The 16,018-nt window shown below is 34.0% G+C and overlaps 1 protein-coding gene across 1 annotated transcript; it reads right to left on the bottom strand.

Moving 5' to 3' along the window:
- Window positions 1–3,910: 3,910 nt before the first annotated feature.
- Window positions 3,911–5,456, bottom strand: LOC112687125 (putative odorant-binding protein A10). Its single transcript, XM_025559685.1, has 2 exons — window positions 5,081–5,456; window positions 3,911–4,271 (listed from the first exon to the last, which is right to left on the bottom strand). The coding sequence occupies exons 1-2, from the start codon at window positions 5,310–5,312 to the stop codon at window positions 4,099–4,101; spliced, it is 405 nt and encodes a 134-aa protein (XP_025415470.1). The 5' UTR covers window positions 5,313–5,456; the 3' UTR covers window positions 3,911–4,098.
- Between the last annotated feature and the right edge of the window lie 10,562 nt (window positions 5,457–16,018).

Below are 16,018 nucleotides of genomic sequence, written 5' to 3'. Positions count from 1 at the left end.
TATGAAATACAATTGTAGGTGCCTATGAAGATCTTGCTGCCAAGTTAAATTTATGAAAATATTGGAATGTTTTTGTTTTTCATCTCAAAATCTTAAAGTTATTATAATAGACTTATTTTAATTAAAACTTAGTATCAAAATTATATTTTTATAGCTATTACTCTTTTGTAGTTTATTTAGAATACATTTTTTAAAATAATCTGTTAGTACGTACTAATTGACGTAACAATTGTTCTTCTAGATTTTTTGAAATTATACTCGTACTATTATATCATGTTATTCGTATTATACAGTTTTCTTTTTAAATGTGCAATACATGCATGATGTATCATAAAACTACAAAAAACTTTGCAGAAACTTAAGTCAAAACAGTTTTTCAATTGAGGTTCCAATGCGGTTTGGATTCTTTAAAATTTGAATTAAAATGTTTTTAAAGATTAATGTTTCAAGTTTTTACTTTGTATTTTGTGATTTCTTTATATATTTTTTATTTCATACTATGCAAGATTCAAAATACCATATTAACTACAAAATACACATCTAACTTATATTTGACATGGTTCAAAGGCCAAAGTACAAAATATTTTGTATGTATCAGTCTGATCTGAAAAACATAAGTATTTTTGCTTCAAGAAAATATCAATTTTTAATTTCTTTTTACTTAGGTTCGCAACAACTATATCTCCTTCTAAATTATTCCACAGCCACCGAATTTTATACAAATTTAATTTGTATTTTTATACCAACTAAGTCTAAAAGATAGATTTACTTTGTGCTCTTAAATTTAATTTAATTTAAAAGGACCAATGAATTTTGTATTTTTACGGTATTTTAATAATAAATATGAGGCTTTCCGAACTTTAATATATTATCTTATTTTGATTGTTATAAAATATTCAACGTTTGTATTAAACATAATTTATACATCACATCGGTATAATGATATTAATATTTGTCATATTGAAATTAGTAATTGTAACATCACAATACGGCAATAGATTACCCAAATATTTGGGCAATTTGAATAAACCATCCTCGTAATAATAACAAGTAGATAACTGTTTAAAAACCATACCTAATACTAAAAAGCCAATATTTAAAAAAATTAAATCGTGGGATCTAGCAGCTTGTCATAATATTATTCTACGCATATCGTATGAAGTGATGGCATGGGGACAGGAAACAGAAAAATTAATATCGAACAAATAGTTGGCGAGCCTTCAAACTGATCCAAGACATTAACTTTAAGCTAAAGAGAGTTGCAGTATATCGGTGGAACAATAGAGACGTCTGAGGATCACGGATGATATATTAACTCTAAGACATTCTAAATATGACCGCCACTGAACTAGATTAGTCCAATAGTAAGCGATATGGACAGCAGATCTCATTACGCAATCGCACTCATACCCTCATACCGTACGGTATGTTATTTTAAACGAATCACTATTTGTTGTACGGCGTGTTTTAGTTTTAGTTATTTTAGTTCATACGGAGTGTTTAACGATTGTTGTCTGCGTACACATGTTCTACATTGTTTACATTTGTTGCGCGGTTTTTAGCGTATCATATTGTTCTTTTTTCGCTCTTCCCGCGACATAATCCGTAGGCTTAAATTATACAACTATAATAATTGTTGTATTATGCGGTTCAAGACGTTTGATATCACGAAATTTAACATAACCATTGTTAATAATCATATAAGTAAATAGACAAGATAAATATCGATAAAATATTGACGTACTGCGACATTCCCGACGATATAAGCTCGATAACTTATTATATCCAATGTACATAAATACACATATGAATAATTTCAATAATTGGCGAAAACTGTATCAGTAAACAACAACAGGAACTGTTGTGTATCGGATCGTGGATCAATTTTACTTTCTAAATTACCACTTTCAAAACATATTACAAAATATAGAAGGAAAATTATTGATTATTATTTTATTTTTTCATATTAAAAGGCGATTTCTCCGTTCACCGTGCACCGTTGACGAATTATTACCACTCTTTGCTCGAAATCGAATTCAACATGGTTATCAACGTCTCGGGAAATCTACAAGTGTTTCATTTGATCATATCTATTTTTCGTCCAATCGTTAAATATAAGTGGTCACACTCAATTATAATTATATACATATTTGCGTTATCGCAAATCTTCAGTTGAAGTAATAATATCGGTTTAAAGCACCTAATTAGTATGTCGTCGTCGTCGCCGTCGTACGATACCTATAAAACAAATATGTTCTCTTTCAGCCGCGTCTGATGACGTATGATACACGCGATACGGCGGTAACAGTTCGTTTCGACGGTATCTGCAGACGAAAATGAAACGATAGTCTCGGTACACACAGGCGCATCATTGAAAATAATCTAATATTATTGTTATTACGTTATTTCAGCAAACAACGATAACTCGTAAACATCCATCGCAGTACCCACCGAGGTACCGGTTGGAGCCTGTGACGCACTTACGTGTTTTGTTGTACGATGTATAAGCCCGAACGGTGCTCGTTCGCGTCAAGGACGAACGTAATCGTTTCAAATGGGAAAACGGAGAAAACCCTATAACATCGTGTAAATAATGTTTTTTCACTTGGACTTTGATAGGCTAATAAAGTTTTTCAATTTAAGTTTCAAGTTTGTCAGCTTACAATACAAAATCGATTCCACTTTTAACTAAGCCAGATTTTCTATGTTGCACATTTGTAAGACGGAAACAACACATGCGTGGGAAAAGTTCTCTTAATCAAATTACAATCGAATTGCTTTAATATTAATAGTATGGAATATCGATTGATGTAAAAATTATTAATACAATTCAATGTATCCTTTTTTGATGTTAAAACTGTGATATAAACGACACAACACTATTTAATATTAATAATTAAAAAAAAATAATCATAATTAGAATGTACGAAGATTGTACTCATTTTTTCACCTAATTTCTATATCATGGGTTAACATTTTATTACATTACATTTATTAACAAACGGTCGGTCGTAAAAGACAGCAGAAAACATTGAATCATCATAAAGTTCGAACAGTTACTCGTGATACAATTAACAAATTCTTAAAAAATGTACTCTCCAGGGTAAAACTGGTGTGAATCAAACGTTTCGTATTCAAGTCACTTTTATATATATAGGGAAAGATCAAACCCATTCAACGATGATTTTTTTTCCAAATTGTATTCTCTAATGAGCTGCTACGAAAATATCCACACCGTATACCGTACAAATTAGATGGATATGTTTTACACAAAACACAAGCGAATAAAATGAACCGTTTCCCCGACAACGAATAATAGTAAGAGATTTTGGGTGAAATTTTATTAAAACTTCTTTATCAAATATATGGCCATAAAAATGTTATTCTATTTTTGACCTACTGTACTTCTGTACCGTTCTTATGCGTTTCATAGTAGGAAAACGCATAGTTAACTTTATTATTTCTACCACGTATTCATGTATACTTATATTAACTATAAAACGTGTGCTATAAAAATGTACTCAACGTCAATGTTTAATTTATATACATATGAAATATACTTAGGCAATATGACATCAATAATTAATGACGATGTTATTTTGTATTAAACATATGTGTATAAATAGAAACTAGGAAGTTGGAACGTTATTCATAATACGACATAGGTACACACAAGGTTAACATTTTCCCAACGTGACATTTTTGTGAATTCATCCCGCACTAAACGTCGACCTAAAGATTGGATATTACACGATTGATTTAGTAGAAAACCGTCAAAAGACGGTCATAAATAAAATAATGATATTTTTTTTATGAAAATGTGATTTTTATTTTCAAAACAGTTTAGTCTCGAAGGTAAATAAATTAGTACAACTTATAAATAAACAATTTTCTATCAGAAGAATAATATAAAAAAAAAAATTCTCATATATATATAATAAAATTATACATATATATATACTCTATAAGTTGTGTGTGCAGTGGATTCATTATCAACACGGAAACAACTAACGTAAAAAAATATCACGATCGAAATTTTCAGATTTCACAATCACTGCACTACAATTAATATTAAAAACAAGTGATCGAGTGCACCCGTTAAACGTCGAGGAACTTGTTCAACTTGGTGCCGGATGGATCGTAGATCTTGACCAGTTTGGACCATTCCTGTGGCTTCTTCGTTCTCAAGAAGTTTAGCGACTTCTTGATGGTGGTCACTTGCTTCTCGGTACATCCGTTACACCCGTTGTTGGCGATGACCGGGATGACTCCTGGAAATTAAAAGAAGACATTAGAAAAAAAAAAAAAAAGAAGAAATATATGCCTCCATCTACGCGTGTCCACAAAAGCAACGCACTCTCGCGCGTTCACAACATCCTGTACAAGTTGTACACGTATTTTTACAATGCGCAAAACAAACGACGTCGTGCATTTTTACACCAAACAAACGTATTTAAACGTGCACGGCCGGTCGTAGTGATTTGTATTCGACAATCGTTTCCCACGACAGGCAGATAATATTAATTGTTTGAACACCGCGAAAAACCCAACGGGATCCGCGCTCTGAACATAAAAAATGAATTTCGATCTCGCGCTTAACATTTGGTCGTCGACGCACGCGGGTCGCGAAAGAACTGTTCGGTCGAGCGGGACGGTATTGCTGCGAATTCATAACGCTACAAGAGGTCGGTCAGATATTGCGACCGGTCGCATTTGTCGCATTCGCACGGACAACGGTATTAAACGATCACTACACGTGTGGCGTAAAAAAGAACTCTGGAACGATCACGGAACACCGATGGGAATCCAATACGATCCAATTAGTACCGAAACGGTTGTTTTCCTATTCGTGCACGTCGCGGTGGGTTTCCGTCGATAACACTGCGACGAGAACGCGTCCGACGCGTTTCGCCGTGACGCAATGAACGCGTGCGCGCGCACGACGGCCGGTGCGAGCGTCGGAGAACGGAAACGATTGTGCGGCTCGTTAAAGTCACCGCGCGCGAACCCGTCCGTCGGGTGTACAACACCACTTATCAAATGACGGTATCGCGAGTGTATTATAAACGCGCTCACTCACTCTTCAAGTCCCTGGCCTGTTGGACGCACGGGCCTTCGCCCAGGAAGCATTTGATGTGGCTGGCCAACACGCGGTCGTTGTTCAGCACCTGTTCCACGTTGAGCTTCTCGAACCGTTTCATGTAGGCGGGCAGGTCTTTGATCTCCTCGTCGGCGGACGGCGGACCGGCGGGCTTGGCCGAACAGCCGTACACGGCGACGCAGCAAAGGGCTACCAAAACCTTGGCGTTCATGGTCGTGCGTTGCGGACGGTGACGGGTGGAACGAATGACGACGGTTGTGCGTCGATAGTTTGGAACGGACCGGCACTCGGATACGGTTAGGCTTGGTCGTGCACGCGAATGCGACTGGCGAACGAGTGTTGACGTTTCCCGCGAACCGGCCGATCTTATATACGCGCTCGAGTCGAACACCAGGACGAGGCCGGGTGGGCAGGGCGACCGCGGTTTTCTGGTACAAACGCGTGCGAGCAAAAGTGGTGCGCGCGCGTGTGCGCGCGTGTACGTCAGGGTTTTGGGTTTTTTTTTTTTTTGTTTTTTACGTACGACATATAACACGCTTGGTAGTGTACCGAGCAGTAAAACATTTTACGAGCTATCTAATGGTACGGTTTTTGTGAAGATCAAAGCCAAGGCCGTCGTGTTTCCAATCTAAAAACCGCATCGCGGTCCATCATCAGGATAACATCGTCGACAGTGATGTATGTTGTAATTCAAATAAATAATGTGTGCTTCGGAAAAGAAATAAAATAAAAACATTAATTAGGTACACGATTAAACGCGTCTTCGTCGCGTTTAGTATAACGTCAACATTGACCGTCGTCGACCAATTGGTTACGTTAATATTATAATTGTAATGCGTGCAGACGAACGTTGTTACTATTATCGTTAACGCGGAGCACTTAATGGGTCAACTGCACTGATATTGAGTGCAAAACGACGGGATTAACGTTGATGTTTTAAGTTGTCGCTCGATTTCTTCCTCTCGCTGACGGCAATCGTGAAAAAGGACTTTTTCAAAGATGAAAACATTTCCCAAAAATCTCCACTCGACGCCTTTTTTTTTTGATTTGTAACAAGTACGCAGATGATTGGTAAATGGAAGTATCTCGAAGTTACAATAATTATAGCTCGGTATAACGTTATCACGTATCTTCATAGTATAAGAATATAATTACGTAATATATTTAATACTGTTACCGATTCTCAATCACCGATACACGGGAAATTTATTGGTGGATACGATGTACAACTGATACTTGTATGTTTGATTAGTTATTGAAAACTTGAAGACGATTTTTTTTTTTTTTTTTTAGTTTTATGATAAAATATGATACGAGCTTTAAGACAAAAGGCCACTAGACGCACGTGAAAGGATCCCATTCCACATAACCTCTCCTAAATCGGAACTATGACATTTTATTTGAGAAAATCATTTGTGTATTGCTTGTAATGGAAAATGTTTTTTTTTTTTTTTTAAATCTTTTATTTTTATTTTTAGCAAACATAAATTATTTTCAAATCATCCAATTTGTGTTAGTTATTTCGTCGATTTTAAAGTATAGTAAAACATATGTTATAAATATTAACATTTTTTAACACTGTAAAAGACTTAAAATATTTTACATTTACATTGTATAGTAATACTAAATAGTAAACCGATTTTAGCATATGATAAAATAAATTATCTCTATGTAAAACAACAAAATTTCCTTAGTGTATTTCTTTATTTGGGCTTATGAAGTTTTTCACTTTAAGTTTTAAGTTTACCAGCTTACAATACAAAATTGATTCCACTGTACTTACACCAGATTTTATTTATTTTATTTTATTTTTTCATATACAGTTGCAATTTTATTAATTTTGTATACCTGATAATGAATTTATAATTCGTAACCGGCAGTACTTTACAAGTACAATATTACTCCAGGCTATCCTTTTATTTATTTATTTCTATACATAAACTGTTTATTTACTTATTTTTTAAATATTAATTATCTCGAAAGCAAATAGTAAAATCAGGCATTTTACTTAGTGGTTTGGCAAATAATCAAAGAAATCCAATTATATGTGATTTTACTATCCACCTAGACATTTAGTAATTCAATTAAATGTCTAGACGTTCAACTAATATGCCTATTTATATTCGGGTGAATAATAAAAATGAAACATTTTGTATTATTTTAAAAACTCAATTATATTTTCTTATTAATAATTCATTACTATTATACATAAAAATGATGTATAATTTATTAAAATGAAAAATATGTAGGTAGGTATATTTTTAATTGTATGTCCTTCGGTGCTACTATTGTTTTAAAACTTAAATTACATAAAAATACAACTAATTACAAAATAGAAACGATAATACGAGTATAAAATATTAATAAAAATTAAATTATAATTATTTTTTATTTTATTTTTTTTAGCATACAATACGGGCGTGTTCCAATTTACATTTAATATTAATATAATAAAATTACAAGTGTGATAACAAATAAATCATTGAAAATACATCATTAGGTTAAGAAATTTAAATCATAAATTTTTGTTAAATTTCAATTAGTTCTTTAGATATATTTTTTCACAATTTTCTTTTTTAAAGAATTTTTTAAAATTAAAACATTTTAATAAACATTTCGTTTTCATTATTTCCCTGATTTGAAATAGGTATTTAGTTAAATGTCTATACATATAGTTTAAAATGGTTAGATGGACAGTAAAATCACATAAAATGTAATTCTTTGACTATTTGCCTAGGCATTTAATCCTGATTTGGCTATATGCTTACAACATATGTATGTATATATATATATATATATATATATATATAGACACACACATTAATATGTAATAGGCATTAAACGTGTAAAATATATTTCCTGTCCGCGTTTCCTGTCCGTTTCTTCTCTTGAATACGTATGAGTAGTAAACACCCAATTTAACATGGATAATAATACGGTGTTCATACTGTTTTTTTTTTCGTCGATAATACCATCTTATTCGATAATTTATCGTAACGACCCGTCACAAAATCAGCAATAACGTAATGAATCCGTGCTGTTTAACAACGTACTGTTTAGAAATCGATGAAAAACGCTATTATTAGAAAATATGTACTGCGAGAAAATCACGCTTGTACTCTTGGTTCCGCCTGCGGGCTGCGGAAACGTAATAGTATAATACTATAAAAAATGAATTAAATAAATAAATAGAAAAACGAGAATCGAAATCACGCGCGCGACTTCTGGTCATTGTCCCATTTGAATATTCACGCGCGTATTTCCTCGTCCGCGTGTCAGGATTTTTATTATTATTATTGTTATTTTTTTTTTCTCGCATTAGAAAGTCCTCCGTGTGGTCGATGGCGCAACGGGTGCCTGTTGTTTTTATTTTTTATTTTCTCGTGTTACGCACTGGACGGGCGTGCGAAGAATATTATTATAATACAAACGCACGGCCGCGGTCTTATGCGGACTACCGACGCGATCGGTGTGCTGGTGACGCGCCCGCAACTCGTTCGATTATCATAATTTTGTAGACCCAACGACCATTAGGCCGTGTCGGAGGCTAAAATAAATACTTTTTCGTATTGCACACTTGAGAATATTGTCGTACTCCCCTTTCACGTTGACAGCAACGAGTAACACAGTTAAAAATAGTCGGTGTTTTAGATTTTGCTCATGATGCATCTTGAAATTTTAAAAATATGTAAAATCATTTAATAAAAAAAAATGTAAGATTAAAAACAAATACCATAATATAGAGAATAGAACCACGACACACTATTTGATAACGTACTACACGCTTAAAATTTCGTATTACACAATGTGTGTCGTACTGCACACAGTTTTAGTCCCTGGGGCCGTGTTCTCGACAAAAGCTATTGGTGACGGCGACACAACCGCGACATGTGTTATTGAATCGACACGTTCTCACAGGGACAAGACAACAACTCAGCTGTTTGAAAACTGTTTGCGAGAAAGTCGACTTGTCAGTCTCTTCCCGAATCGGTAAATTGTTTCCCCCAAAAATGGTTAGGAAAGGATGGGGTCATGTAAAATATAAACGATAATTTTTTTACAATAAACCCGTAATCTTATTTCAAAAAATAATTTTTTAATCGACATCTGTTTTATTTACAAAGTATATAAATTATAAAATTATAGTTAAATATTCTGAAATAGTACAACAAGTCATATTCATAACCGACGTTCATACATTATCGTTATCATGCATCATGAAAAATATATTAAATTAAATTAAGTTTGCTAGCCTTTTCTTGTGCAAAATCAAACAGTACATTTTTGAATTTGAAAATGACTTATTATCACTTATTTTTCAATAGAAATTGTAAAAAGACAATAAAATTTTCTTGGTTCATAGAAGACCTGAACTATCTGTTTAATATTATTAATTCGCAAAAGCTTCGTTCACCTTATGTGACCAATACAGGCATTGTTAAAACATTTCGGAGTTTTATAGCTACGTTTGGCACATTTTTACTACGGTAAAATATATATATAGACCAAGCGCAGCTGACAAAAAAAAAAAAAAACATTCAACCATTCTCAATTTGAATCTTTAAAAACACTAGAGTAGAAGAATTAGAAGGCTAACTACCAGCGAACGACATTCGACATTTGACAACGGCAGCACACCGCCAACGCAACGATATCCGGAGGTCACGAACAACTAGCGAAACGGCGACTACGAGACGGAGATAACGACGACAACGAACAACGAGCTCCATGCTAACAATTTACGAATCGCAAAACCATGAAACCATGAGCGTTTTCTGACCAGTCGTCTACGGATTCGTTTTCGGTCATTCCAAACGAAGCGAAAAAAGTAAACTTCTTTTAGCGTGCTTCACAACAAAGTTTTTTTCCCGACGATCAAAATGTCGGGTCGACTGTGCGCGGACAGTAAAAGTTTTTTTTAGCGTCTTATTCAATCAGAATCTAGAAAGACTCGATGGTGCTCAGACCTTATATTAAAATAGATAAGATTATTCAACACCCATCCCAGTTTCCTCGATAATACTCTAATATTTGCTCAGCATCTCTAAATTTAACAGAAATATGATTTCGTTTTCATTTTGATTTTTATAATCGGTATTTGTTGTATGGTTTTAATATATTCTTTCGAGATATTTCCTAAACACGTTTTTTATTGGCTACCTATATACAGTGCTAAAAAATTACAGTTTTCATATTTATTGGAAAATAACAATAAAATAGATATTGTAGAAATGAATGCTATCGGTGCAGAAGAATTTAAAAAACTTGTTTGGGACACTAACTGAATGAACAATCAATCGAAAAATAAACTATACGAAAAGGTTACAGATTTTCAAGAAACAGAGACACACCCCAAATTACTGTAGACCACAGAGTTCATTAATGGTTCTATTCACAGATTAAAAGTGTACATTTTTATGAATAGCATGTAAATAAAAAATCCTACGTAAAGTAGCCACGTAAAGTTTATTATAATTTCCAAAGGCAACCGGAATATCGTTGTCAAGGAATTGTAAATATTGACTTTAACACGCCGATTGAAAAACGTCACTTCTCATTTGGCATTCATTCACATCAGATTATTTTCTGATATTTTTTTCTCTTACGTTTATGTTTCACGAAGTTGATAATCACAAGATGGCTAGTGGTAAGGCTTAGGAAGACACCATAAACAAATACTAATTCGGTCGAGAACTGTTTTCATGCCTGAATTATTCAAAACAACGGTAATGCCTATAGTATGCAATTATGTGTTCTTTTTTTTTAGGAAAAGGCGAAAAGAGAAAGCTGGACGATGATGGTGAAATTACCATTCATCAATATCCCAACAAAAGGATATGTACTATCGACCGTTGGACGGAAACAGAGGTAGTCGATGAGCTGACTAATCTCATAAAGTAAGTGAACGTGTTCAATGGCATAGTACAATTATGAGACATGTGATACTTGTATTCAACATCGTCCTAATATTCGTTCATAATCCATTTCAGAATTTAAACCTATTCGCATCCATTTATATCATATTAAGATGCAATTGTATTTCGACCGATTGATGTGTGATATTTCTGTTACAGGCAATTATCATTGCTACAGGATGAACCCCCCAGAGAGACCGAAACAGTGTGTCCGTACTGTTGTTTGTGGTCGTCGGATTCCGAAGAAGAAATTGAAGAGGAAGAGGAGAAGGATAATAAAAATAAATCCAAGATACTATCAAAGGCAATCGAGGAATACCAAGAAACCCTGACGCTTCTCGATGAGAATCCAAATTTGGACGACAACGAGAAAGCAGATATTTTAATGGAAGCTACCGAACAATATTTACGGATTAGGAGCTTAAATATATGAGTACGAAAAAGAATTTAGAGAATGAGGAAAGAAGACGACGAAGAAACCTGGTCATTCGCTACACTACAACGTCAACTCTATAGTCGAACGTATTACTATATTATGTACTTATAAATGTAATTATGTATTCTTGTATTATCACCGTAATACGGTATCTATACCACCCCCGACTCTGTTGTTTAACCATTTAACTTAATCGTCATACTGTAATGAACATTTAATTTCTATATATATATATATATTGTAAACTATTTTTACTATTTTGTTTACTATATTTAATTTGTATAACAAATTGTATACTTATACAACGTATTTAAAAATAAACGTTATGCATTAAACCGTAAAAACGCCTTCAAAATCCGATGCTAACTATTCGATCGTGTTACACTTCTGTTCCATAAAATATGGTATATTCAATATTAAAATTGCAGTCGACGGTAGAATAGTAAGTACACGTATAACTTACTATCACAGCTAACTATCCTTTATAGTATAAAGCTTCTTGATAATAAAATATTACCCCACATACATACGTACATCGTATATAAATTCAATATTGACAGGTATGACAGTTGAAAGGACTTCCTCCACAGTTAAGAAACTAAAAACCTAGCTTCGTTTAATGATCAGCATTATGCCTAATTAATGTATATCATAAAGTAAATATTCTAAATCAAATATATCTTATACCATAATTGATATTTTTGCCAATTTTAAAAATATTCGACTTGAATTTGTATTATAAAATTTGTTATTTTTTTATTGTTATTAGATTTTGTAAAATTATAACATGTCCTCCCCCCTAACCAAGGCTATAGAGTCGCCTCTGGGTGAGCACCTTGCCATAAATCGATGCAATATGTCCTTAATGTCGTCTTTGTCCGTCGGACACCTCTGATTCCGAGGAAGAAAATGAATAGGAATGGTAGGAAGAAATGAAAAAGAAAACCGAGGTATTATCTTAGGTAATTGATGAATATGAAAAAACCCTGGCGGCTCTCGATGAGCATCCAAATTTGAATGATTGCGAGAGAGCAGACATTTTAATGGAAACTACCGAAGAGTATTTACGAATTAGGAACTTGAATACATGAATATGTAAAAGAACTTAGAAGTTGAGGAAGAAGACAACGAAGATGAAAATATTAGAAAATGGCTACACATATATTAATAACAATTACTTTTCTATTAATTAACAGAATCACACGAAACTCATCGTAATACTCTGATTGCTTTTACGAAATATTTTTAAATTTAAATCCAAAAGAGCAGTGGCAGTGAATGTTATATTTGTAAGTTCACACGAAGCACACGCGGAAAAATTCCGTATTCGTGAAATATTTTTTTCCGTATACCGTACGAACTTGTCACTACGATTCGATAAATCTCGAATGTATTTTTATCATATACGTGATTAAGTAACACTTGTCTTTATATTGTGTCGTTCACACGAACAAAATATAATTGAATTCGTTCATTACGTTCATCCGCTGAGTCGCATGTTCGACGAATATTATTATTATTATTATTAAGCTCTTTAAAATGGAAGATAATATTATTTCAACGTAGTAGAACCCTTTTCTAGTCTTGATAATAAATTGTCAAAATAATTATAAAATTTCTGTTCTCAGTCAGATTTAGGTAACATTTTTCATGTCATGTCATTCTTTAAAAGAGGATGTACCCAGAACCTTCGATGTACCAAACGTTTCTTATAAACATTTCTATACCAATAAAAAATGAGTGGTACACGTGAATCTATGATAACAATTGTGTGTTAACTGCCAACAGTGTCCATGCATCAAAACCCGTACGTGAAAAAATCGAATCGAACAGTCACCGTCTGAACGTAGTCTTACGGGATTAGAAGGCGTACCAGCGTACTAGCGAACTGTTGTTTCACTTTCGAGATCACGTCGCCTTCGCAACGGCGTTCGGAACGAAGGTCACAGGGACAACGACAACCGGCGGAACGACGATGATCTGCGATAAAAAATTTTTACACCACCCACGAACGGCTAAACGTCCGTTGACCCGTCGAGGTGCCGACAATGCCAGGGAAATTACCTGCGGCCTGAACACACGATTTTTCCCGACTACCGTCATTTGGTCGAACGGTGTAAGGGATCACACGTCTCTTAATCGATCTGCCATCGGGGCTATAAAAAGGCCTGTCCGAGGGCCACAACACAACCGATACCCTCAACGTGCTTACCCGAGTGATCACCCGCGGTGACACTGTCACAACCACGAATTATTCGAGTCCGCGCAGGAGATAGACATAACCTTCCCCACTAAATGTAAAATACGGATAGGACAAGACAAACGGGCCCGCTATTTTTATAGTCACGCAGTCCGGGTTTAAACCCATCGTCCCTTGTACGTAATTAATATATACATTTGATATTCCATATTAAAACACTATTATACAAAAATGGAATACAATTTATTCTACGAAGACGGATATCCGAATATCAGAATACCGCCTCGAATACAATACAAAACCGATTAAATATCCGTATGGATTATTTACTATGAAATTTGCTATGAATTATTTTTATGTCATAATTCGTAGCTTATTCGATTGTAAACATTAAGATCACTTGTCGATCACATAAGCGGATATATGGAGGGGGACTGTGATTTTTTTTTCTGCTACTGCCACGGTTTTCCGAGGACGCGTATAAAGAGGTATCAATCATGGACTAGACCAACGAACACCGCAACTCCTACGCGATCTGCATGTTTATTCGTCGACGTTTTTACGATCGCGGGCATACAGGATGTATCTGTTATATACTACTATCTGCTGTAAAACAATCGTTTTCGAGCTTGAAATCTCCGTTGGAGAAAACTTATAATTTCAACTAAGAAAACTTAAAAGTCTTTAACAGTTCGAAACATGTTTACCAATACACTTTGCAAACAATAATAATGGTGTTACATAAGTATAATATAAATTATACTACGTAACGGTCGAATGTTTTATTTTTTACTTTACTTTGAAATAACAATTATCATTAAAAAATATTCAATTTACATCGTCCGTTGCCAATCGTGCGAGTATTACGTAATTGTGTAACACTCAAACTGATTTCTGAACACGTTGACATAACAATTGAAACACTAATTGTTATAACAAGTTATATAAATATACGTTTTATGTAACCACGCGTTTCAATGAATGAAAAAAGCAATCATATTCGATTCGTATGACGTTTGAAAAAAACGTACGCGATACACTTTTGTCGGAAATCAGTCATCACACCTCGTAAAGATGACGTTAACAACGAGTTAATGCCTAGCGTAACTGAACCGATTTGTTTCACAGTGAATCGATAAACTTGCTACGAAACCCAAACAGTGGTGTATCAATATTTATAATACGTACCAAATATTCGTGTTCGTTTTTGTACAGCGCACGAATAACGTATTCCGGCGCAAACAATGTTAAATCTGACGCGTTCGAAAAAATTTAATTTATTTCTACTTTCGAATAATCATACCGTAGGACGACGGTTACACACAACCATGTACGACGTGTACAGTATGTATTTATCGCGTACGATGGATTATACTCGTTTAGTGTATCGCTCGTGTGTGTGTAAATCGAGTCGAACTCTACAGACGAACCGTTGTACACGTTTTAAGGTAACAAGCGATTTAACCTTCGTATATTAATCGTCTGGAAATGTTTCTAGTCCGTACGGCGTTGACACGGCGTACGTCCGTAAACTCGCCGCTCTCGAGGTCTGCTACTCTAAAACGCATCCGGTGCATACACATGAAATATACATAACATTATAACATGTAAACGTACCAACGTATTTATAAATAAAACGTGGCATAGTAACCACAACGTCCGTGTAAATTAATTGACTCGCCATCGGGAAACAAGGAAGTTTTTGTTTATGGTGAATATTCTCTGAACAGTTTCCTTACCGATTAATCGTTCATAAACGTTGAACATTTCATTCGAATTTAAATATATTATTTTACGCACAACGCGTTCGCTGCGCGTGAAATTAATGTGAAACATAAAAATACAACAAAACATCTTGAAAGTCTAGGTCACTGGTTTGTCTTCAATAACCTCTCTTCGTAACATAAGTGATTTATTATTATTATTTTTTATTTTTTTTTTTTTTTTAAATATACGATATTTAAAAAAATACGATTTCGCATAATTTTGTTTTTCCGAATCAAACAAAATGAATACCACGAATAGAGGAAATCGATGAATAAAATGTATTTAATATTTAATGTGGTATTCCCACATAGTATAATATAGATAATAGTACATATAGGTCTATCGTGAAAATGATGTAACAGAGTCAAACAAACTAGAGGGGTGAAGTATCCGTATTTACTTATAATATTTTCAATCCACTTAAAGAAACCGAGTCATCAGAAAACGCTTAAGTTTTACGTAAGTATTGTATGTTGTATTTTAGAATCTTTTCAGAAAATTAAAAATGCTGACGCATACTGTTTACGATAAGACTTTATTGTTGTCTCGTAAAACGTATTCATCGAATAAATTGTATAAAATCGAGTTCATGTCGTGTC

The sequence above is a fragment of the Sipha flava genome, unplaced genomic scaffold, assembly GCF_003268045.1.
Source record: "Sipha flava isolate LNK unplaced genomic scaffold, YSA_version1 332_pilon_pilon, whole genome shotgun sequence".
In the NCBI taxonomy this organism is placed as follows: Eukaryota; Metazoa; Arthropoda; class Insecta; order Hemiptera; family Aphididae; genus Sipha; species Sipha flava.
The sequence above is the reverse complement of the archived record's forward strand: the minus strand, read 5'-3'. Positions and strand labels throughout refer to the sequence as shown.